This window comes from Pocillopora verrucosa, chromosome 2 (assembly GCF_036669915.1).
Source record: "Pocillopora verrucosa isolate sample1 chromosome 2, ASM3666991v2, whole genome shotgun sequence".
In the NCBI taxonomy this organism is placed as follows: Eukaryota; Metazoa; Cnidaria; class Anthozoa; order Scleractinia; family Pocilloporidae; genus Pocillopora; species Pocillopora verrucosa.
Window position 1 is genome coordinate 15,980,381 of NC_089313.1, and position 21,844 is coordinate 16,002,224.

At 36.4% G+C, this 21,844-nt stretch overlaps 1 protein-coding gene and 1 non-coding gene across 4 annotated transcripts; both read left to right on the forward strand.

Moving 5' to 3' along the window:
- Positions 1-1,492: 1,492 nt before the first annotated feature.
- Positions 1,493-3,811, forward strand: LOC131780113 (uncharacterized). The gene is made up of 2 exons (XR_010716753.1): positions 1,493-1,811; positions 2,401-3,811. It is a non-coding gene; the product is annotated as an uncharacterized protein (transcript).
- A 1,642-nt stretch (positions 3,812-5,453) lies between these two features.
- Positions 5,454-21,459, forward strand: LOC131780107 (band 4.1-like protein 3). Of its 3 annotated transcripts, none has more exons than XM_059096728.2 (21): positions 5,454-5,688; positions 6,717-6,821; positions 7,130-7,172; positions 8,751-8,826; positions 9,492-9,536; positions 10,057-10,109; positions 10,262-10,335; positions 10,606-10,652; positions 11,319-11,409; positions 12,317-12,405; positions 12,661-12,724; positions 13,384-13,481; positions 13,693-13,978; positions 14,270-14,607; positions 15,005-15,070; positions 15,224-15,389; positions 16,323-17,037; positions 18,216-18,433; positions 19,095-19,208; positions 19,679-19,779; positions 20,140-21,459. In XM_059096728.2, exons 1-20 carry the CDS (start codon positions 5,548-5,550, stop codon positions 19,775-19,777), a joined length of 2,928 nt encoding a protein of 975 aa, XP_058952711.2. In that variant the 5' UTR covers positions 5,454-5,547; the 3' UTR covers positions 19,778-19,779; positions 20,140-21,459. The 3 variants fall into 3 exon arrangements, with proteins under 3 accessions (XP_058952711.2, XP_058952712.2, XP_058952713.2); XM_059096729.2 differs by having other exon boundaries at positions 20,143-21,459; XM_059096730.2 differs by having other exon boundaries at positions 5,455-5,688; positions 16,323-16,890.
- Positions 21,460-21,844: the final 385 nt, after the last annotated feature.

Genomic DNA, 21,844 nt, shown 5'->3' on the forward strand with positions numbered 1-21,844 from the left:
AAGAAAAATTTTTTTTTTTTTTTTTACATTTAGACAAAACAGCTCCAGGGTTTAGGGGGGGGGGACAATGTCTAAAGCAACAAATTTTGGAAATTTCCCCAGTTCTTTTTTCAGAACAAGTGGTTTTTGCTATGGTTATTGTGATCCAATTCCGTGATTGGTGGATTTAGCAGAGTGACTTAGTATGATTGGTTACTTCAACCTGTCTGATTATAGGTGTCTGATTACAGGCCAATGTCTGATTACACTGTCTGATTACAATGGATACAGAGTGATTAGTGAAATATTAAAGCAGCTGAATGCACCAATCACCATTTAAGGAAATTGTAATAGTTTATGATTAATTGGGGGTCAACCATTTTCAGAAGAGAAACTTATTCTGACAAATCATTTTTTTGGAAAAATGCTGGAATTGTGAAGAGAGGAGCGTCTAGATGGGATTTGTAGTTTAAAATACCTCAGGAGATTTTCGAAAGTCTTCAGAAATCTCTTAGATCTTTTCATACATTACAGGTCTCCAACAAAAATATTTTCTTATGATATTAAAATAAAATCTAATGCCATGGCTCAGAAAAAAAATAAAGTTGGCAGATGATAATAATATAATTAATAAGAAATAATAATAATAATATTAATAATAATGATAATATTTGTATGGGATAACACCCATCAGTGTAATGACACTGGTAAACAATAGGTGTCCTATAAGTTAAATTACAGTGTTAACATCACAAAAGGTATTACTATATCGTGTGGTTAAAGAAACATACTGAATAAAATTTATCTAAAAATTTGCTATAGTATGACTAAAAAGTCCTTAATATCCTTTGAAAATTCAGTATAGGAATTCTTGGCCTTCAAAATGGCAGGTGAGGTATGCTGTACTCTTTTGCCTCAGTAAAACTAAAAAAAGACTTCTTCTTCTAACCATAGCGTATGAGTATCTGAACAATTTCTTGCTTACAAATGTGTGGATAAGAGCTATTTAAATGAAAGTAATTATTAAAATATGGTGTTACTGAGCCATCAAGGCATTTTCGCGTTAATGAAACTGATGTGAAGTTCCAACCCATTCTCAGTGGTATAAGATCCAACAAACAGTAGTCAGCTCACGGGCATTCAGACCAGAGTTTGGAAGAATTTAAGTGTTGGCACTGTTCTGTAGACTATCAAGAAAGGTTTACTGACTTTGACAGCTTTCTAGGTAGGACTATAACTTCCTCCTACGAATTGAAGACATTGGGACAGTAAAACAGGTTATGAGGGTTGAGTAAACTCATCAGCAAGAGTTGTCATGATGGAAATGAGACCAAATTCTCTCAATTCATCAGATATACATCACATTATCTGGAGAAGCAAAGAGTGACATGAAATTGTGGAGGTACTTATTTCAGAATGGGATATTCAAGTGACCAAGGACTTGTTCATACTTCTCTCATCAATAAAATGTAAAAAAAATAGTGACAAATACAACGAACCACAGGAGGCAAATGGGATTTTTCCTCAATAAAGTATACTAGTTAATATTTAGCAGGTTTTTTTATTTATTTATTAATTTATTTTATTTCAGCACCAGGGTATCAACCACCACAGCCTTATCAAGCTCCTCCCCCAAGGATGCAGCCGGTGGGACCCACAACAACAACAATCATTACGCCACCCACTCCTATCCATTGTGAACATGGTTTTGGGGTGAATCTTCCCCGTTAGCATGGTCTGTCCACATTGCCAGAAAAATATTATCACATGTACAAACATATCAGGATGGGTACTCTAACATGGTTGTCAGCTGGAGCTCTATGCCTTTTGGGGTAAATTGAAATTGATCCATAATTTGAACAGTAACCTCAATTAAGTTTAAAAATTGAAAAAGTGTTAAGTGACTAATCCAATGGAGTCTGGTCATCAGGTCGGGCACGTGCCTTTCAAGGTCAATTGAGTTCCGACAGTTGTTAGTAAATGATGACAGCACTTGGGTTTTAACTAGTTTAAAATGCTAATTCTGTCCAAAGCCCCACTAATCTTAGTGGTGGTTAACCTTATTTAATGGCTCCAAAAAAAGAAATAAACAAGTGACCTTTTTTTTGAAATCAAAGCAAAGGATACATGAAATACTTCAGGGCTGCAGTGGAATCACTGAAGGGATAAATCTCTTCCTTTCACTCCATGGGGAACTTTGAAAATGTTTCTTCCTAACAGTATACAGGATGCCTTTGCATTATGAACCTTAGAAACAATCTATCTTATCACAAGCTTCCTCAAGCTTTAAATTAACTTCTTCATTAGAACGGAATTTTTTCCTGTGTACCATGCTGGGTAACAATCAAAATGTTTCAAAATTAATCAATTGTTTTCAAAAGCTTTCTTATTGATATTGTTGTTTTACAATTTAATCAACAGATGTTGGCTAGGTTGCTGTTAATTCCATTTTGCTTGGATGGTTGCAAAGCTGTCATTCATTCTTGTCCAAATTGCCATGCAAGGCTTGGCAGTTATCGCCGAATGTAGACTGTTCAGCAGAAGACACATTACAAGGTGGAAGTACAATAGTAGTTCTTGTCAAGCCTGAACTAAGCTATATAGATATCATATCTAAACCTCAATATATCTTCCTTGTCAAACCAACAGAATGAAAGTAATGTAAGAAAAACTATAGAAAATAGAAAATTTATTATACTATAAAAGATTAATAATTACAGATTTACTGATTTTGATTTATTGTAGAAAATAGAAAAAAAAAGTTTTGTTAGTTAAAATAATACTGAAAGAGTCTTGTAAGCTAACAGTTTTTGAAAATGCCTGCTCTGGGTGTCCAGTCTAAAACTCCAAAAAAATAAAGTAAAAAAAATTTTTTTTTGATCAAAATTTTTTTCTGTTAGTTATTGTTAACATAAGGCTAGAAAGAGATAGTGTTATTCTTGTGCATGGTGTACGCTTATGCTTTTAGTAATTTTTAACTAATAAACACTTTTGTTGAAGTAGTGCTGATTTTTTGTCCTTGGTTGTTAGAAGATTAGGTCTGGTCCATCCTGCTTACAACTTTACATTGGTGTTAGAGAAATATATGTACCAGTTGTGTCGTTTTGTTCTTTCTAATACTTTTCTCTTGTGTTCTTCACACTGAGGACGAAAACATCAGTATAGCAATTATTCTGGTTAAACTTGGCACGTGGAAAATTGATTGAGAATGAGAGCAGCTGTCTCTGCAGTAGGCTTACTTAACCCTTTAACCCCTAATAGTGATTACCAGCTACTTTCTCCTATTAGTATCACCCCTAAAACAAACATTGAGGTTATGAGAATAAAGGAAATGATCTCCAGCTAAAGACGCTCTTGATTGTTAAACGAATTCTCTTGGTTAGTGCCATAGGAAAATGTACAGGGAACAGTGTGGAGAAAAAGTATGCTGATGGTAGGGTGTAAAGGGGTTAAGAAAGTGAGATACCCACCATAAATGATTTGAAAGAGTATTCCTGTATGTGACTTAAGATTTTTTTTTCTGTTAATTATTGTAAACATTAGAGCTAGAAAGAGATAGTGTTATTATTATGCATGGTGGAGAGGAAAATGAAAGGTAGTGGTGGACAGAGTTTGTTTGTCATGGGACAAAAAATGAAATGAAAAAAAATCACTTTAATGATACTGCCAGGTAATCCCCTTAACATTGTCTTTGAAATTATTTTTTTTCATAGTGATGGCAACTTTGAATTGAATATCTACTTTTGTAGCTGTGTTATAGACAGAGTGCTAATGTAGTTGTAATAGGAAGGTTATTATGATAGAAATTTCAAGAGAAATTCCATGAATTTTATCACTGTGTTTTGTTTTGGTTTCTCATCCAACTATGATTACAAATAGAAAAGAGACCTCCCAGTGTTGTTGTGTTTTATGACCCTTCACCCACAACTGAGATCATGATATCAGCTCTCTACATGGTCTTCCATATATTTCCTATAATTTTACTTCTGAGAATTTGGAGTTGAATCCAAAAGTATTCTATGTTGATTGAATTATTTCATCTCATTAACTTTGAAATGTGTGAACTTTATGAGGAAAATTCTGTTTTGGTCAATCCTGGGTTTGGGGAGTGTTGTAAACCAGTCAGGTGTTATGGCTAATTCTATTTCCTTTTGGGCAACTATAAACTCAAAACATCAGACTGTTAGGTAAATTGATTATTTTGGTAAAATTATCAAGGATGTTGAATATTTGTTAAATTTGCTTTCATAATCAACACTTGCCTTATATTGTTTTTTGGCAGTTAACAATCAACTGATCAGTTTTTCCTTAAATAAAAGTGATGGGGGAAATTTGCATACTTTTTTTAAACTGTCATCTGTAATAATAGGTAAGTAACAGGTATTTGTGAATAATAAGATACATTGATGAATATTCACTTATGAACTTAAATTCATTTGTCTGGTCTTCTCAGTAACTGCACCTATATTTACATAGGAAAGTGAAGTTCAGAAATCTGGGAGTGCAATCAGAAAAATATTGAAGTAAACAACTCAGAAAACTGAGTTTGCAAATTAAATGAAATGACTTAAAAATTATTTTGAGTGTTAGGATTTTTATGAAGAAAATATAATCAAGAAAAGATATTAGGATTTTAAATGAAATTTTTATTTTGACGCTATTTGTTAACAGAAGTGAAAGTGTCATCCCTTTCCTCTTAAGGAAATTCCAATTTTACAATTTGCGAATTCCAACCATTAACATATATTTACATGTTGGAGTTCCTTTTTCAACCCTTACTTGGGTTTTAAATAGAAAGTGATGACATATGACTCATCAGGCGCTGCTTGTTTGAGAGTCTCCCCAATTTGCGTGCAACGCGAATTCAAATTACTGACTGTTTACAGCGCAGCATCATTGAAATAAAGTTTCGTATCTTGTCTTAGGTGCGAACAAGATCAAAAAAGTTTTTACCATTAAAGGAAGCGCTGAGAACAAAAAGAATCTGTCACGGGTTTTCGGCTTCGCGACTTGAACTTTTCCACTTCCGGAAATAATTGTCCGAATATAGTGCCGGAGTTCAACTGTGACGCTTTTTTCAACAATGATTAACCCAAATTGGTGCTGTTATGTTCCTAACATCGTCTATGATATTAAGATAAAATCGGCAGTGGAAGGCTGTCTGTGCGATGATAATCATAGATTTTTTTGACATAAAAAATATGAATTTTTTCGGTGCGTGATTTCGTACTTTCGTCACCACCTTCCGTAGTTACGATCTTGTAAAAGGACTACACACCCACTTCCGCCGAACATTACCTCATGACGTCGGACATGACATCGGTATGACATCTCGTGGCGGGAAATAGAGCCCGATAAGAAACAGCCAATTACATTACTTCCGAGATAATCAGTATTATGGATATCGAATTTGATTGGTCGAAAAAAAGTAGAATAATTTAATCACGTGACAATCTCATTCTTGTAAGCTTGAATCCTTTCGCTTCATTTATGTTTGCCTCGTTTCTTGTCGAGTAAAGACTTTCAAAATAATTTGAGTTACAGCCGGAGATTTTTGAACGATTTGCAATGGCTGGTGCCAGCGGAGAGAATGCAGAAAGTCCGACAATTTCTCCCAGACAGCAAGCGAATAGAAAGCCCTCGCGAAATCGTCTTTCTTGTCAAGTCACTCTTCTCGATGGAACGGTTTTGACTACAGATCACTTACAAGTAAGTTTTTTCCAACGGTCTATTCGATGTTTTAAGCTACTGTAGTAGATCTCGTTAAAAATCTTGAAGTTTATCCCACAGTTTTTCCAATTTTATGATGGGAAATGCTTGGGGAAATGTCTTACCCGAAATGTCGTTGTCAAGACGGGCAGCAGTATATTTTGAATCGAACTTTAAGCACGGTTCGAATGGCAATGATTGAAGAGATTACATGGAAACTTGTTGCTTAACGACACGATTTTATATTTGTCCTATGGCTGTTAAATGGTGTGTTATTGTGTCTCGCGAGAAGTCAAATTGGAAAAATTGAGAAAGGAAACGGTCGTCTCCCGCGGACCTACAAAAGCATTTTATGTAAGTGTCTACAGCGGCTTTGACTGTGCACATTAACACGTTTCATGGCCGATCATCAGGGTTTGCCTTATCTGCAAATAAATCCTACAACATTGAAAGTTAAGGTGAATCGTGTTTGGATTTCAATTTGTTGCCAGTCGAAGTCTGTTCCCTTCGATGTTTACATCATAATTAGGAAGAAAAATTGTTCGATGTTCGCGTTCATCATTTCATAGTTGGTCTTCTTTTAGCTATTTTCCCTATGCATTAATGGATTCTCTTACATGAAACTGCATTTTGATTTATGACTTCATATTTACTGCCTAAAGATTTGTTTTCATCTATTCTGCTCTTCATGTTCCAAAATTGGCATGGAATGATAAAGAGCAATTGGAAAGAGAGCCAATGTTTTGATTTTCAGCGAACATTTTGCAGGATAAGTATAGGTTGTGTTATTAACACTTCAAAACTAACATTCTGCAAGTTATATTTTAACGTCCAAACCTCATCATAGATATGATAACGTTAGAATTCTGTTATCGATGCCAAAATATATTTGATTCGGTTTGACCAATTTAGCATTCGAAAATTAAAAAGGTGTTTTTCGTTCCTAGCTTTAGCTTTCGTCAATCTTTCGGTCTATAATTCTATGTTCTTGCGATGATTTTTGACACACGAATTACTTCTTCTCAAAGAAAAGTGCCAAGGGTATGGACTTGATGCACTGGGTAACAACACAACTGAACATTACAGAAAAAGAGTACTTTGGACTACTATGGGAGGACAAAACAGGAGAAAAGGTAATAGGATATTTTTAGGTTACCCAGCACAACTAAGCTTTGGGTTATGATTAGGGTAGATGATTGTCTTAATAAAACTTTTCTTTGTTGTGTCTAGAAGTAGATCGCCCCTTATCGACAAATTTAACTCCGTTAGACATTGAAGAGGAAAAAAATATTTCCCTAACTTATTATCTTTTATCGAAACAATTTTTTTCCGTTGCGTGACCATGACCTACCAAAACAACTTATCAAAATTGTGTCCTGCAATCGTTTTCCCTGTGTTTGCTTTCTGTAAAGTACAATATATTTTTGTTTTTTTCCTTTAGTACTGGTTAAATCCTCAGAAGAAAATAACAACTCAGCTAAAAGGTATTTTGCGAGATTCTTCGTATGAATTTTTTTCCCACGATTAAGCCCCAACGCCTAGATTTTATTGTCATGTAAATGAGTATCCCGGACAATTTTCCTTGGAGAATAATATTGTCAACTAGTTTGTTATGCGACTTTTATCCTGATAGCATTAATTTTTATTTTTGACTCAGTACTTCTTCCCAAATGGTTTATGTTTACAAACTAACACAAAATATGTGTTGTAAATAATCATGCACTTGTTCAGAACGTTATATATTTATTAAAATGTTGTTATTTATAACTAAACTAAATTTGATGTGATTAGCATTAATGGATGATCCCAGACAGCTTTTACTGATCTCTGCACTATTATGAAATAAAAAGATTTGCTTTTGAAGCAGTTCGGCTCAAAGTATATCATGGGATAACCAAGGTTAATCCTTTACCAAAAGAATTAGAAGCAGTGGGTTTGTTTCGTGATGTTATCAGAAAAAAGGACTGATTACAATCCCCACTTCACTGACCTAGCTTTCACTACCTATGTGGTCTGATTGTTTAAATATTTCTTGATGGTTGCATGCTGTACAACCTGGTGGCTCTCTTAACTTCAGTGTACACAGGAAATAGTATGTCTGAGTGAGATCAATCTTGGACACGCAAGAGCCCCAGTATTTTATAAAGCTCTTTTTTTTAATCTGTGTGTTTCATTTGTTTGTTTCATAACTGCAAACAAAATTAATATAGCAGTATCATTCTTTGCACTTTTATGAATCAAACAGCAACAGAATGATGTTTCTCTTTCATATTTCTGCTGTATCACATCCAATTGTTTCCTTTTCCTGTTGTGAAGTAGAAGTACTTAAAGAAAAATTTCCCTTTGTCGTCAATCAGTTTTTCGCTGGCATATTTGATGTTGAAATGCTTCAGTTCTGATATTGATTCTGATATTAGTACTGTGGTCACTTGTTGACATGAAGTTAGTTCTATATTAGGTTTCATTAGCAATCTAAAGTACTTTATTTTATCAAACTCAAAATCTAACTATCATGAAAAATTGATTTTCATAAAAATGGAACAAAAGGATGGGAAAATTATGGAATTGATGTTAGCGTTTTGATTCTCTCTCTAATTATCTTTGCCATGAAGCACTTGATATGCGTGGCATTTTTTGAATAGTTTATTTATTTATCTGATAATTTTTGGATGATGTTAAAACATTCATTTAAAAATAAGAAACTCTATTTTAGCATTCTATGGATGGTTATGTTGTATACATTCGCAATTGTTTTTCAAGTAAAAGTTTACAAGTTGACTGTCAACATCTACCCTTTGTTCTTCCTTTTGTCCATACTTTCTGATGTAAGAGATAATTACTTTTTCTAGAAGGTTAATCTGTAAACAAAGTTTTGACTCTGTGATTATCATGTAAATGGAAACATTTTTTTTTAATGTGGGTCTATTTGCGTAACTTAGTTGTTTCATCTGACCTTAGCATCGAGCAATATCTGAGACAATAAAGTAAAGCAAGTTATGCATGACAGTCATTTGAAGCTATTGACATCAGCAAGTCAATTAAAGAATATAAATTTGTTTCAGGTTGCCAGCCAAACTTTGCTTTTGCTGTTAAGTTTTATGAGCCCCTTCCTTCCCAAATCAAGACTGACTACACCAGGTAAAGCAAATACATAGCATACTTCCCACAGATAGAGATGGAATTCTTTTTATAGTGAGTTTTAGAGGTTATTTAGAATTGCATTAGTTTTGGTCTACTTCCCTAAATATTAATTAGTCTAGAATACTTTTGCCACCTACTCAACTTGGCTTCAGACAGTTTGTTATTACTTTTATTGGTCATGGTACTGTTTTGTCTCCCAATTGAACTTCAACTTGTTATTGATAGAAAGAATTTCCCCTAAGTTTTTTATTAAATGTGAGAAATTGCTTTGGAACTTTATTCCAAAGAATATTCTTTGAGTCACATGTATGATGCAAGAGCAAGAACTACTCAAGCAAATCAAAGAGAACATTCACTAAGTATTCATACTAGATTCTTCTACTCAGTCTTTATTTAATTTGTGTTTTTTTAATACATTTTTATATTTTATTGGGATTTCCTTGAAAAAACCTTGTGATTGTTGTTAATTCCAAATATTAATTATGAAATGGTGTTTATAAAACTAAGTTATGGATTAGCGTTTCACAGGATCGTTTTCTATTGTTTACAATCAGATCTTACCAAGAATCTCTTGTAATTTTTTCATGAAGTACAAGAAAAGAAGGGTTCTTTTATTTGGATTTAGATGTAGCATATGTCTCAATCACCATTTTGCTCCCAAGGTATTTGATGTGCATGCAGTTGAGGGATGATGTAAATTCTGGGAGGTAAGATACAAATCTCTTACATTTGTTTGCTATGCAGATATACCATAAGAGAGAGCATGGACAGCTTAGATGAAATGTTTAGTGGCTAAAAATAGAATTGCTTATATCCATGTCATCTTCTTTACAATGAAATTTCTAACTTCAGAATTCCCTTGAGTCAATGCAAAGAATGAGTATGTCTTTGTAAGCTCAACCTTGCATGATATGAAGTCATCCTGTTCTTGGGCATAGCTCTCTGGGCCTGGGATTAAGAGGCTCTGATGGGGTCATTTTGCTATGTTCTTAAGCTAGAAACTTACTCTCATAGAGTCTTCCTCACCTAAGAATTTGAATGAGTTTAGAGTAATAAGGCTGAATGAACATCTTCACCCTTAAGATGTAGACGCATTTCTAGTCACTTCATACAACAGAAAGTGTGGATATGGTGTTTGAGACTTCCATAAACCTTATCTCCTAGCTTTTTATGGTCACCTGAGTGTAATATCACCAATTGATTGTTATATTGGTTTCTCTTTTTCAGATTGCCATGTTCCTTTAGCAACCAGGCTGTGCTTGGATCTTACATTGTGCAGGGTTAGTCTTTAAAAAAGAAAATCAAGAACTAGTTGTCATTGCATTCAGCCATTGTTGTTGTGGAAAGAGTTTTCTACCTCATTTGTCAAAGTTGTGGCATTTGTTTTCATAATCCAGCTGGAAACTGACTCTTCCTTTTACTTATAATTTAGGTGATGTTGGTGATTATGAAGCTCGTGAACATGGAACTGACTACTTGGATGGAATGGTCTTTGCTCCCGACCAGGTAAAGATGCTGAGTTAAAATGGTTTTTGTATTAACTTGTGATTCAATGACTTGGTCAATTCTCAAGTCAAATCAAAAGTTTCACTCGGGTTGAGATTTTGTCTTATTCTCTTAAACTGTCATCTTAAAAATGTATTATATTGTCAGGAAAAATAAGCTATTGGTCATCCTGCAAATGTAAAGGTTATCCCTATCACTTTTTAGAAATAAATGGTAACTCTCCAAAGTCAGTAACCTTAAAGCAATATTTTATTTTTTCTGTTTGTACAGACACAAGAATTACTGGACAAAATTAGGGAACTTCACAAGCAAAACAGGTAGCATAAGATCTCTACTAATAAAGTAACACTTTGATCTCTCAAATGGTATTTTTCAACAATAGTTTGCATTCATAACCTTGTGAATTTTTTCAATGTTAATCAAACACTTTCATTTCTTTAGAGTGCATGTTACAGGAAATAAGGTGTCAATGAAAGGAAGTTGTTAATGAAAATTTTGTTATTATTGCTGGGTGAAAAATTAAGTTGATTGGAAGTTAAATGCTGTGGTAATTTTTACACTCAATTAAACAGATTCTGTTCAAAAGCAGAATCTTCTCATTAGAAATGCCTGTGATAAAAATGACCAAGATACTGCAAGAAATCTGATTTGTCATAAGCCTATCATTCATTGCACCGATAAACTGATAGAAAATTGAAACAAAGGTTGTTTTGTTCTGAGTTTATGTTATCAAAGCAATAGAGCGCACTTTTTTGGGTTTACTGGCATAACAACCCACTTGGAATATTGGAAGAACATGAGAAAAGTTTGTAAATCACTCTCCTCCAGCTTGTGAATTACAAAGTTCTCTATCAATCTTCCAATTTTCTTTGTGGGTTATTATGCAGATAAACTGATAGAAAGTGCAGTCTATTGCTTAGTTAGCATTTAAGGAACTCATGATATCCAGAAATGGATGTTATAGTTTGATGTTTGTTTTCCAGGGGTCTCAGTCCAGAAGAAGCTGATTTACAGTACCTAAAGATGGCAGCAACAAAACTTGTCATGTTCGGTGTGGATGCACATCCAGCAAGGGTAGGTAGAATTGCTTCTACCACTAAACCTGACGTCACTTGTTTAAACAGGGTGTGAAATTGCACCTAATAAAGGCACCAATGTGACTAAATTTTTCACTTTGGTGACTAAATCCTGAAAATTAGTTGCCAAATTAGTGACTAGAATGTTTCATCATAACCTTACCAAGAGATATAGTGAATTAAAAAGATTTGCAAAGATAAATCCATGGCAAACTTCCTCATTAAGTTTGTTTCCAAAACGCGGCACATGCATCTCAATTGATAACTAGACACCATCTTGGATTTAACTGAGCTTGAACATTTTATATCATCCATCCTAGTGTCCTCTTTGTAGCATGTTAAAGATCTTCTCCCTAACTTAATTTGGAGGGTCTATCTAGAATGCTGACTGTGTAAAAAAAGGTTTTGTTTGTCTTTGAAAATGGCCACCAATTTTTTTTGAATTGGCTACCACTTTGAAGAATTTAGGAGCTAAGTGGCTATCAGAGAAAAAAAGTTAATTTTACACCCTGTTAAATTGTTGTTAGGTCTCCTTCTAGTTCTGAGAGTTTTCCCCTGAATTCCATGGTTTTCCTCTTCCACTAAAAGCAAAATTATAAGTTAGAATTCAACTTGAAAAAAGTCGCAGAATTGAGAACCTTGTGGTAGCAATGTTCTGTGGAGAACTGTCAGTAGCCAGCTAAAAATTACTCAAGCTGGCAAAGGTTTATGTGCTCTTTCATATCAGTACATGTATTTTACTTGTTTGTCCGGTTGAAGTAGCATATCTCTACCTATAAATGGCTTGCAACCAATTGTCTTGTTTTTAACAAGTCTGGTTACTTTCACAGCAAGTTTTTTATCAGGTTGCTTGTGATATCTCATCCAAAGTTGCTCTGAGTATATTTGTTTGATTCCAAATAAAGGAACAAGATGGCACAGAAATACTCATTGGTGTTTCTCATGATGGTGTTGCAACCTACAAAGACAGACTGGTGGTCAACAAAATTCCATGGTAAGTGCATGAATTTCATCTTGCATTGCTTGATTAATTCTTTCATTCCAAGGGAAGTTATAGGTGCAACTTCTTTAAGCCTATGGCCCCTGAGTGTGACGAGCATCTAATTTCTCCTTACAATATCACACCTGAATCAGACATTAGAGTTATGAGAGTAACTTGAATTAAGAGGCTTTTGATTGATAAACAAATTCTTCATGTCATCATAGTATCAATCATAGTATCTGAACCTCATTTGAAATTTTGATTTAGGACCAAGATTGACTACATCAAGTACAGAAAGAGGAATTTCATCATCAAAAGCCATCCAGGAGAGGTAAAAACAGAGTAATTGCCGCAGTTCTAGCATTTTCCAGAGGCCTTCAAGAGGAGACATATTTTGTTTAAAGGTTAAAAGGTTCTCTAGAGCTTTGCACCCCAAGAAGATACCCTTACAAGGGATTTTTTGTCTATGTGATCCAGAAAATCCTGAGTAAGATCATTATTTGGTAGATCCTCTTTTTCTTTTTTTAGACTTTAAGAGATGAGATTTGGCTCAGATTGCACATAATTTGACTCCTTCCTGTGGGTTCTGTTTCATAATCCTATGAAGGATTTCATCCACCCTTTGAACCTTTAACCTCTAAGAGTGACTGGGATCAATTGTCTCCTTACAGGATCATTACTGAATCAAACATAAACGTCATAACAAAAAGGAAAATATCCAAAATTAAAAAAGCTCCTGATTGTCATACAAATTCTCCTGTCAAACCTCATGAATTGAATGAAGAGCAGTATGGAGAAAATATATTTTGAGGGAGAAAATATATTTTGAGGGTGTAAAGGGTTGATGAACACAATTTTGTACTTGTGCAAAACATAATCATTTGATAAACACAATTTTGCACTTGTGTGAAACATCATTATTTAATGAACATAATTTAACACTTGTGCAAAACATTCTTGTAAATTATTGGTATTTCTTCCAATTATCAGCTGGACACTTTGACAACTAGAGTTGTTTACAAGACGCCAAGTGAGAAGGCAGCCAAGCGCTTGTATAAATCTTGCGTTGAACATCATACATTCTTCAGGTATAAAATTTTCTTCCGGCCAGTATCAACTGTCTGCACATTGGCCATCTGCAAAACACCCATATTTTATTACTATTTTTTTTGTCTTCTGCTACTGCCTGAATTTTAAATCCTACTGCCAATACGTTCAGCAAAACTCTGTTAGGAGTTTTCTCCCCCACACCACATTACTGATATTGCTCCAAACACAATCTTACCTTTTCTGTGTCAGGTTAACTTTCTCTGACCCACCACCAAGTCGTAGTAGCTCTCTGCTGAGGATGGGATCAAAGTTCCGTTACAGTGACCGCACCCTGTATCAGCTACACAAGGATGGTCAACCAATCAAGGACCAGCCCAAGTTTAATCGTGTTTCAAGTCTAAACTGGTCACGTCGTTACCAAATGCCTTCTCTATCAGAAACCAGGATTTATGTGAAAGAAGATGATGAGAGCAACAAGAGGCCCTTATCAGAGGGAGATCTTCCTGGAAAGATGCGGTGGTACAAAGGGGGACAGGTGAGTTAGTATGGTTAATTCAATGTATACGTTTCTTGGACATGTCTTTTGATTCTTTTTTTGTACAATTCTCTTTAAAACAAAGCTGGAACCTTCAAATATTTCTTTCTTATTCCTAGTGTACTCAAGATGCCTGTATACGTGTTTTATGTATGAAAACAAGATTGTTGAGACATTATTATAGGGTAGCATCAGGCAAAATTGGCAAATGTATGATATGTTTAGGAGATTATTAGTCTGCAAGTGAATTTTGTTGCTCTGTATGGAAATTTTATTTTCCAATTGTTTTAGGCACCACTAATGGAGGAGGAATCAATGGCGACCTTGACACCAGAAGAGCGTGAACAGTATCAGAGAGAGATAACAGAGAAATTGGGAAAACAAAAGGGAGAAAGAGGAGACGATGTCATCAGAGCTACTGGTGCCGGGGAAGCTGGTGGCTTCTATGCATATGGTAGAGCAGAAAGACCTGATCCTCAAGCCACAGTCACTGCTGTGGAAGAAGAGGCAAGGAGACGTGAGTGGGAGAGGAAACAAGCCGAGGAACGAGAAAGGTTACGACTTGAGCAGGAGAAAGAAGCAGAACGAGAGAGGAAATTGCAAGAATGGATTGAAAGCGAGAAGAGAAGGTTAAATAAAAGTTTGATAAGAGTGTTATTCAAGTCATCTTTTCCCAAAGGATCTTAGTCAGTGAAAAATTAAAACCAAATTTTTTCCCAGCGACCAATCAGAACAAAAACTTGCTTTGTCATTAGCCAATGAGAACTCTCTGTGAAAACAAGCAAACTGCTTGAAGCGCGGGAAAACGTGCATGACCAAGTCGCGATTGTTTTTAGTTCTTATTGGTTGAGAGAATGGCGCGTTTTCTTGACCAATCACAGAGCAAATTAAAGAAAAATCAAAGCAATGCTCAATTTCTTTCAACGCTCAATTGAAAATTGCTCTAGAATACAATAACTGATCAGCAAAATTTGGTCATTTTTTGTTGGATAGAATAACATAAGGTACAATCTGTCTTGATTTTAGGGTTGAGGCAATTGAGCCGCAGGAAGCCGGCCCAGCGTACACAGCTCCTGGAGGAAAAGCTGAAAGGTAATTTTACGCGATCAAATTGGTCAAATTGAGGTAAAGTGTACCTTAACGATACGTGTGTATAAGCTTGATATTCATATCTTTGTATATTTGTTTTTTTTTTCTACCGTACTATTTATTGTTTTCTCACGTATTGAATGCTGTCTATTTTAGAGCAACATTTACTCTGGAAAAGGTCAAGAAAGAAGAACCAGAATTTGTCAGCATGGGCGTGGCTACCCCTGTTAGTGGTTTTGACACCATCAAGAGGGCAGAGACGAGGGTAGCTGATACTGATACGTACAAGGGACGTGTCCAGAAGCTGCCACAGGATGAGATGGTAAGAATCTATAGATGTCATAGAGTCCTAAAAGTTGACCAAAAACTCTTGTCATTTGTCAGACGCGTTTGGCCCGTTGGGTCTTTCCGTTGGGAGAGAGTTCCACTGTTGATAGGTGCATTTTGACTAGATCCATTATTTCCCAATTTTTATCAGTTCACTTCCTACAGAAAATTCTCAAATGCCAACTCCGTTCAAATTCGACATTCTGCCGACCAGTTAGTTTTTACTAATGATTAGCACCCCAACACTTGTTATGTAGATAAGCCATTCAAAGGCAGTTTGACACAACTAAAATGAGAGCGTCCAAACAGCGTCTGTCCAACAATGGCGTTGTCGCCGTTTTACGTAAACCCGTTTTGGTTCTGGCTCTTAGACTTAGAAAAGAGCATCAATCTGTAACAGTGCCTGGTATTGTAAAGAAATATGAAGGAAACTTGTCGCGGTTTTCCAGGCCAATCACAGAGCAAACTTGCCTCCTTCGCAACCGTTCTTCGAGATATGAAAGAATGGTCCCCTAGAGTGTTGCGTGACATTTAAAGAACGGTTGCGACGGAGCCTCAGAGAGAACCAAAGCAAAAAGAAAACAATAGCAAATTACTTTCGACAATCCATGGTAAAATTTATTTTTAAATGTTGAGTTATGGAACGCATGTATTGCATCATTCCACCATCTTTGTCTGTGTATAGAAGGACAGGCACTCGAAACGACCTTTTTAGTGCAGTTTTCATTTGAGCCTCGAACAACTAAGACCACAATGATCACAACAGCCAATCGGAAAGAAGGTTGACATCATTACAGAATTAGAACTCTGCGTAAAAACGCGGGGTTTTTTGCACCAATCCTAGAACGAAATTAAGCAAAATCAAAGAAATCATGGATTACTTTCGACACTCAATTAATTACATCCTGAAAACTTCTTTTTTTCACAGGGTCCTGACCCTTCTGCAAGGACAAACACATGGGGTGGTGGAAAAAAGGATAATGTATCCTACACCCGAACACACACCAGTGCAACTTTACCCAACCGAGGAGCAAGAAAAGGCTTTGATAGCAACATGATGCCTGATGAGGACAGGAGACGCAGTGCTGAGGATTTGTTGGAGAACAATGGACAGGAGAGGGGCCAAAGACAAGGAAAAGTACCTCTGGTGAATAGGGATGAACTGATGAGGTACTACTCACCTGGGTCAAGTGACACTCTGCGCACTGAACCCGCCCAGCATGAGATCAAGAGATCACTGAAAGATGACCTCAACTTGCAGCACGAGCAAGGCGAGGGTGGCTTTGTTCGGGAGAGCATCCGAAGAAACGAAGGCTTCATTGCAAAGCAGACCGTGCGGAACGACCTGGAAAGCGCTCCACCCGAGATCACCACCAAGACCATGATCATCGATAATGACAGAGACCCGAAAGTGTATCGTCAGAACAGAGCTCCGGAGGTAGAGACGCACTCGTTTTTGATTGGACGGAACGATGGACAGCCAGGAGTTAAACAAGGTACTCCCTATCGCTTTAGTGACATCACCCAGGATGGTTCTCCTGAGCCATATTCACCACATTCAAGACATTACAATGTGCCCAGCGTCACCACACAGAGAGTTGTGTATGACCAAAATGGACCTCCTATTAGTCCACCTTCGAGTGGTTAGTAAATGATTCCCAATCAATTTCAGTATTTCAGTAACTGCGCACCTACCCCTCCCCTAACCCGGTAACTACGCACCTAACTCAACGTTAACCCTTGACTTATCTGCAGTTGACTTTTGTTGGGTTAGGGGAGGGTTAGGTGTGCAGTTGCTCAGGGACCGACATCGATCCAAGTTCCCTTTGAGTGCAGTTTATAAAACCGCAGTAACACTAGTGATTGCTTCTCGACAAATGAACTTCTCATGGGACATTCAGTTACAACAACCTTTGCGCGTGTGTAAGACAAAGTTACGAAGGAGTAGAATTTACATGTAAAAGAATTTTCCTTCAACCTCACTACAAATTCCCCATCAGGTCTCCTAATTTAGTCATTTAACTCAATCAAGTTTCGTTTTCAAGATAACTGCTTTCTCCTTTATTGGTATCCTTTTTCTTTTTTTTTTTTTAAAGGCTTGTCATTTTGCTTTCAAACGGATTCTTTCCACGGAAAAGCTGTATCATGGTCTTCGCTGCTTAGGGAAATTTTCGAGAGAAATTCTGTCATTGTGTTTTAGTGTTTTTTAATTTACCCCAAAGATAGAAATTTTCAAGCTATTTTGAGCCACTGCATGATTTTGGTATTGGTTGGAGAACATTGCATTGAAAACACGGACGAGCTCTCAGCGTTTTTATCTGCTGAGAAACGAAAATTCGGAAAAACTGGTGAAAGAACCCTGCAAATTAAAGGTGCCTGTACGAGATCTAACCGCACACTTGTCCAGAAATTATCACAATCAGTTTTTTTTTCTTATCATATTTAATCCATGACATTTTTCTTTAACTTCGCTTACAATAGTCAAGTTGATCTCTGCTTGCGAACATTTCCCGCACTAGTTATGACATTTGCTTAAAAGTTTTGGAGATTGATGACGTATATCACATTTCAGCTAAGTGAGACTTTACATGTAAGTCTTCTTCGGAGCCGTTCTTTGGAAAGTAACTCAACCCTCTCGTTAAAAGAAGTTTCAAAGAGGGGAATGTTGCGTGACATTCCAAAGAACAGGTCCGACGAAAGAGACTGAGCAGGTTGGTCATAGCCAAAGCCGTTCTCTTGCTTTTACCAAGAATGTCACGTCATTCTGGAAGTGATGTAAATTTTCTGTCTTTTAATTTAATTTACGACTTCCTCTCAACAGGAACCCAAGATGGCGGCACGGTGATTACTCGCACCATAATGATGGGTGGTGCAGAGCCAACGAGAACAGAGACTATTCGTCAGACGACCATGCCTACAGAGATAATTCAAAAGACAATCACCATCGAGGGTGATGGAAACCAGCTAACTGCCGAGGAGCTAAAGGATATCATAGCTAAACATGCAGGAGACATTGGAAGCAGTGAAGTGGTTACCACTGTAAGTCGTGACTATACCATGGCCATCATGTTGATGGAAAATGAAAGTAATAAAGTGCGGAAACCAAGAAAAAAAATAGTTTTGTGAGACAGAGAAGCACAAAATTGGTGACCCTAAGCCAAAACAAGAAATAAGACTGTTAGGGATAGAGGAGAATTTCACATTAGGCTTGCAGTATAGCATTTTCGTTTTCTATCTACGTTCACTCTTCCAGCGTGTGTTATGTTTACTACAGTTTTCTGTGGCCACCCTCCTAAAGGTCCCTGTTGCTTGGTGGTAGGACGACTGAATCACTAACCTTATGGATACTGTTTAGACTCCAGCTACACTCAAAATGTTCATGTTTTGGTGATGATAATATAAATTGAAAAAAAATTCCGCATTTTCCATGCAACACGAACGCAAATTACAAATGGCGCGCGCATGCTTTCAAAATATCGCCTTTTTTGACTTTCTGTGTTGCTCTTTCAAGTACATTATTACCAAGTAATAACATGAATTCCGATGCAGTTTGGGATAAAGACACTTTGAGATCTTGTGAAAGATTTACTCATGCTTATTTACACCAAATTGTACTGGAAATGATGTTGTTACTTCGTCCTTAGACGAGTGCGAGCTTCGAATAACTCTTTTACATACGAAATGTCTCATTCCTTTTCAGACTTACAAAACCAAGGTTCAAGAAGTGAAGCAAACGAAGACAATAACAGAAACAATGAGGGTTGTGGATGATGAAGGGAACATCATCAAAACTGGTGACCCTGATACTGATGCTGTAAGTGATCGGCTCACCACCATTACCATGGTGGCACCAGTGAACTCTCTTGTTGGTCGAACTGTTGTAACTTTTGTCTTAAACAGAAGAATGTTTGAGCCCACGGTAGATTGATTGAAGATTGCTTAGTAATTCAGTGACGTACGTTTACAACGTAGTGTACGTGCGATTGGTTGAACCGTAAAACTGGATTATGATCAAGAAGATTTCCTAGTATTCGGTTAACGTACTAAATATTTCATGAATTTTTTTGCAAGAAGTGGGACGGTGTTTAGACGAAGGCGCTTTTTGTCCTTCACTGTAGTTGCTAAATGACAAATGAATTGTATTTATGTAATTTTCCGTATATTTGTTTGTTTTTCTATTTATTTATTTTTCGACGGAATAGTTTGGTTCCCAACCTAATCTCTGCAAAAGGTTAAGAAGTCAAAGTATTGTACTCATTCCTCTTGCATTGAAATCCCATGTAGGCAATTTGGGAGGCCATCCAGCGAGCAAAGGAAGAGAACCCTAACGCTAAAATAACCGAGGTTGTTATAACCAGGACTGATGAAGAAAGCCAAGCGTAAAGGTAAAGTTATTTTGTTATTTTTAAGCGATTTTCTTTCAACTTCCCGAGTTTTAATGTTTTATTGATTATTCTCTCTAGCTGCATAACGCTGTTGATAATTTTAGTTCTCTTCTGACATTTGACAGTGATTTGAACTGGATCTTGTTTGTTTACACACTTGCTGCTGTGCTTGAACCTTGATTGGCTTATGTCTTTTTGTTCCGCTGTGGCGATTGGTTCTCCTGCTGATGATATGTTCGTGTTATCCTTCCAGTTTGAATGTAGACATTCCTTTGTCATGTCAATCCTATGGTTTTTTAATCTCAAATTCAGTCGTCTTTGAAACTTTCTTGATTTTGATGTACGATTTACCATCCGCAGCAGTTAAAACCCACGGAGCCCTTAAGGAATTGCAGTCGGCCAAGCCGACAAGTAGAGGATGAACGCTGCTTCCCTAAAGTGTTACAAACTCGTAAAGGATATACTATAAAAGTTAAGGATGTAAAATCAGTGGTGTTGGAATATTGAAGAGCCCATAGTGGTACAGTTTAAAACAAATCTGGGTTGTTGAAGGTGTTGAAGTAGAGAAGTAAATCGTTCAATGGGTTGGTTGGTTTGCTTGTTTGTTTGTTTGTTTTTCTTTTAAGAGATAAGTGGTTAAGCGCTGTAGAAGAATTTTATTATAAATGTGTTTTTAATTTTAGGAAAAGGCGTATGTGCACGTCGTTATTTGGTAGTTAGCTTTTTCAGATGATTAACCGTACACGAAGCCCGTTGCCAGTTCATCCAATGAAAGAATTTCATTTAAGGCGAAATGTTACGCAAGTTTTATTTCGACTTTCACGCATGCAGATATAAAATTTGTTTGGGGAAGACCTTATCGTTACAAAAGTAACAAACTTTGATAAGCACTAGGTATATTATCTTCTTATTATCATTGTTTCTATTTTTTAAAATGCCCCAAATCATTCAACATCCAAGGGATTTTGAAACTAACTCGATTCAAACACATTAAATTATAGTATTTTAAGATTGCTTTAAGTTGGAATTCCTGCTTTTAGTTTTGTAATAATGTAACCATTTTCTAAATAAGATGAATTGGGGTCGTGTCATGCGGAAGCTTCCCACGGTATGTTTTGTTTCCAATTAATAGCTTTAGGTGTTCGCTTCCCATAGTTTCGAGCTTTTATCTAAGATGGTGGAAGATTAAAGATGTATCATTCGCGGTACTTAGCTCTATAATTTTAATCTTTTATCTAAGATGGTTGAAGACTAAATGATGTATCATGAGATCATAAGATGATAAGATGTATCATTCGTGGTACCTAGCTCAGCAACGTTTTAAAATCATGATTTTTACGAGTGAATCCCTTCTTTCGTATGAATGTGGGCTTTGCTCAATTCGGGGCACGTTGAGAACGCTTCTGCTGAAATGATTCGTGAACTTTGTATTCGATAGTACACCTCAACGAGATAGCTTCAAAACTGCTTTGCAGTTATTATAGCTCCCAAAACGGGAAGCGTGTGCATTTGCCATGTACGAGGTTCACATTTTAGATAAGTTTATTTAATGGAATAATTACTTTTAATTAACGCTGTTACAACGATTCTGTTGAAGTTGATAAGTTGTAGGCATCTTATATGACCGTGTAAGCGTCCTCTCATTGGGTGGCTTTTAATAAACTTCGTTATATAGTTAAATTTTCTGGTCTCATGGCACATTTTGATACAGTGCTTTCAGGGAAACGATCATAAGTATTGAACATACTGGGGATTTGAGCCCATGGTCTTCCATCGTAATCCCCTCTCCCTTTTGACACAAGGTATCTTTTACAACTCCAACACACCCCACCCTCCTCCCCCCCCCCCCCCCCCTTCACCTCTACACAGGAGATCCATGGTACCTGACACAGCCACACACTCCCTGCACAGGAAATCCATGGTTTCTACTCTAACCCCACCACAATTCAATTCAATTCAATTCAATTCAATTCAATTTTATTTGTTAGCAATACAATATTATCACAGTCCTAGGTGACCCGCAATTAGCAAGCTATTCTAGGCGGGCCACCCTTCTAAAACAAGT

Coding starts and splice junctions, on each gene's coding strand:
- LOC131780107 (XM_059096728.2), top strand. CDS start 5,548: ATGGCTGGTGCCAGCGGAGAGAATGCAGAAAGTCCGACAATTTCTCCC. Junction 15,071..15,223: donor CCTGGAGGAAAAGCTGAAAG/GTAATTTTACGC, acceptor TGTCTATTTTAG/AGCAACATTTACTCTGGAAA. Junction 18,434..19,094: donor GCAGTGAAGTGGTTACCACT/GTAAGTCGTGAC, acceptor ATTCCTTTTCAG/ACTTACAAAACCAAGGTTCA.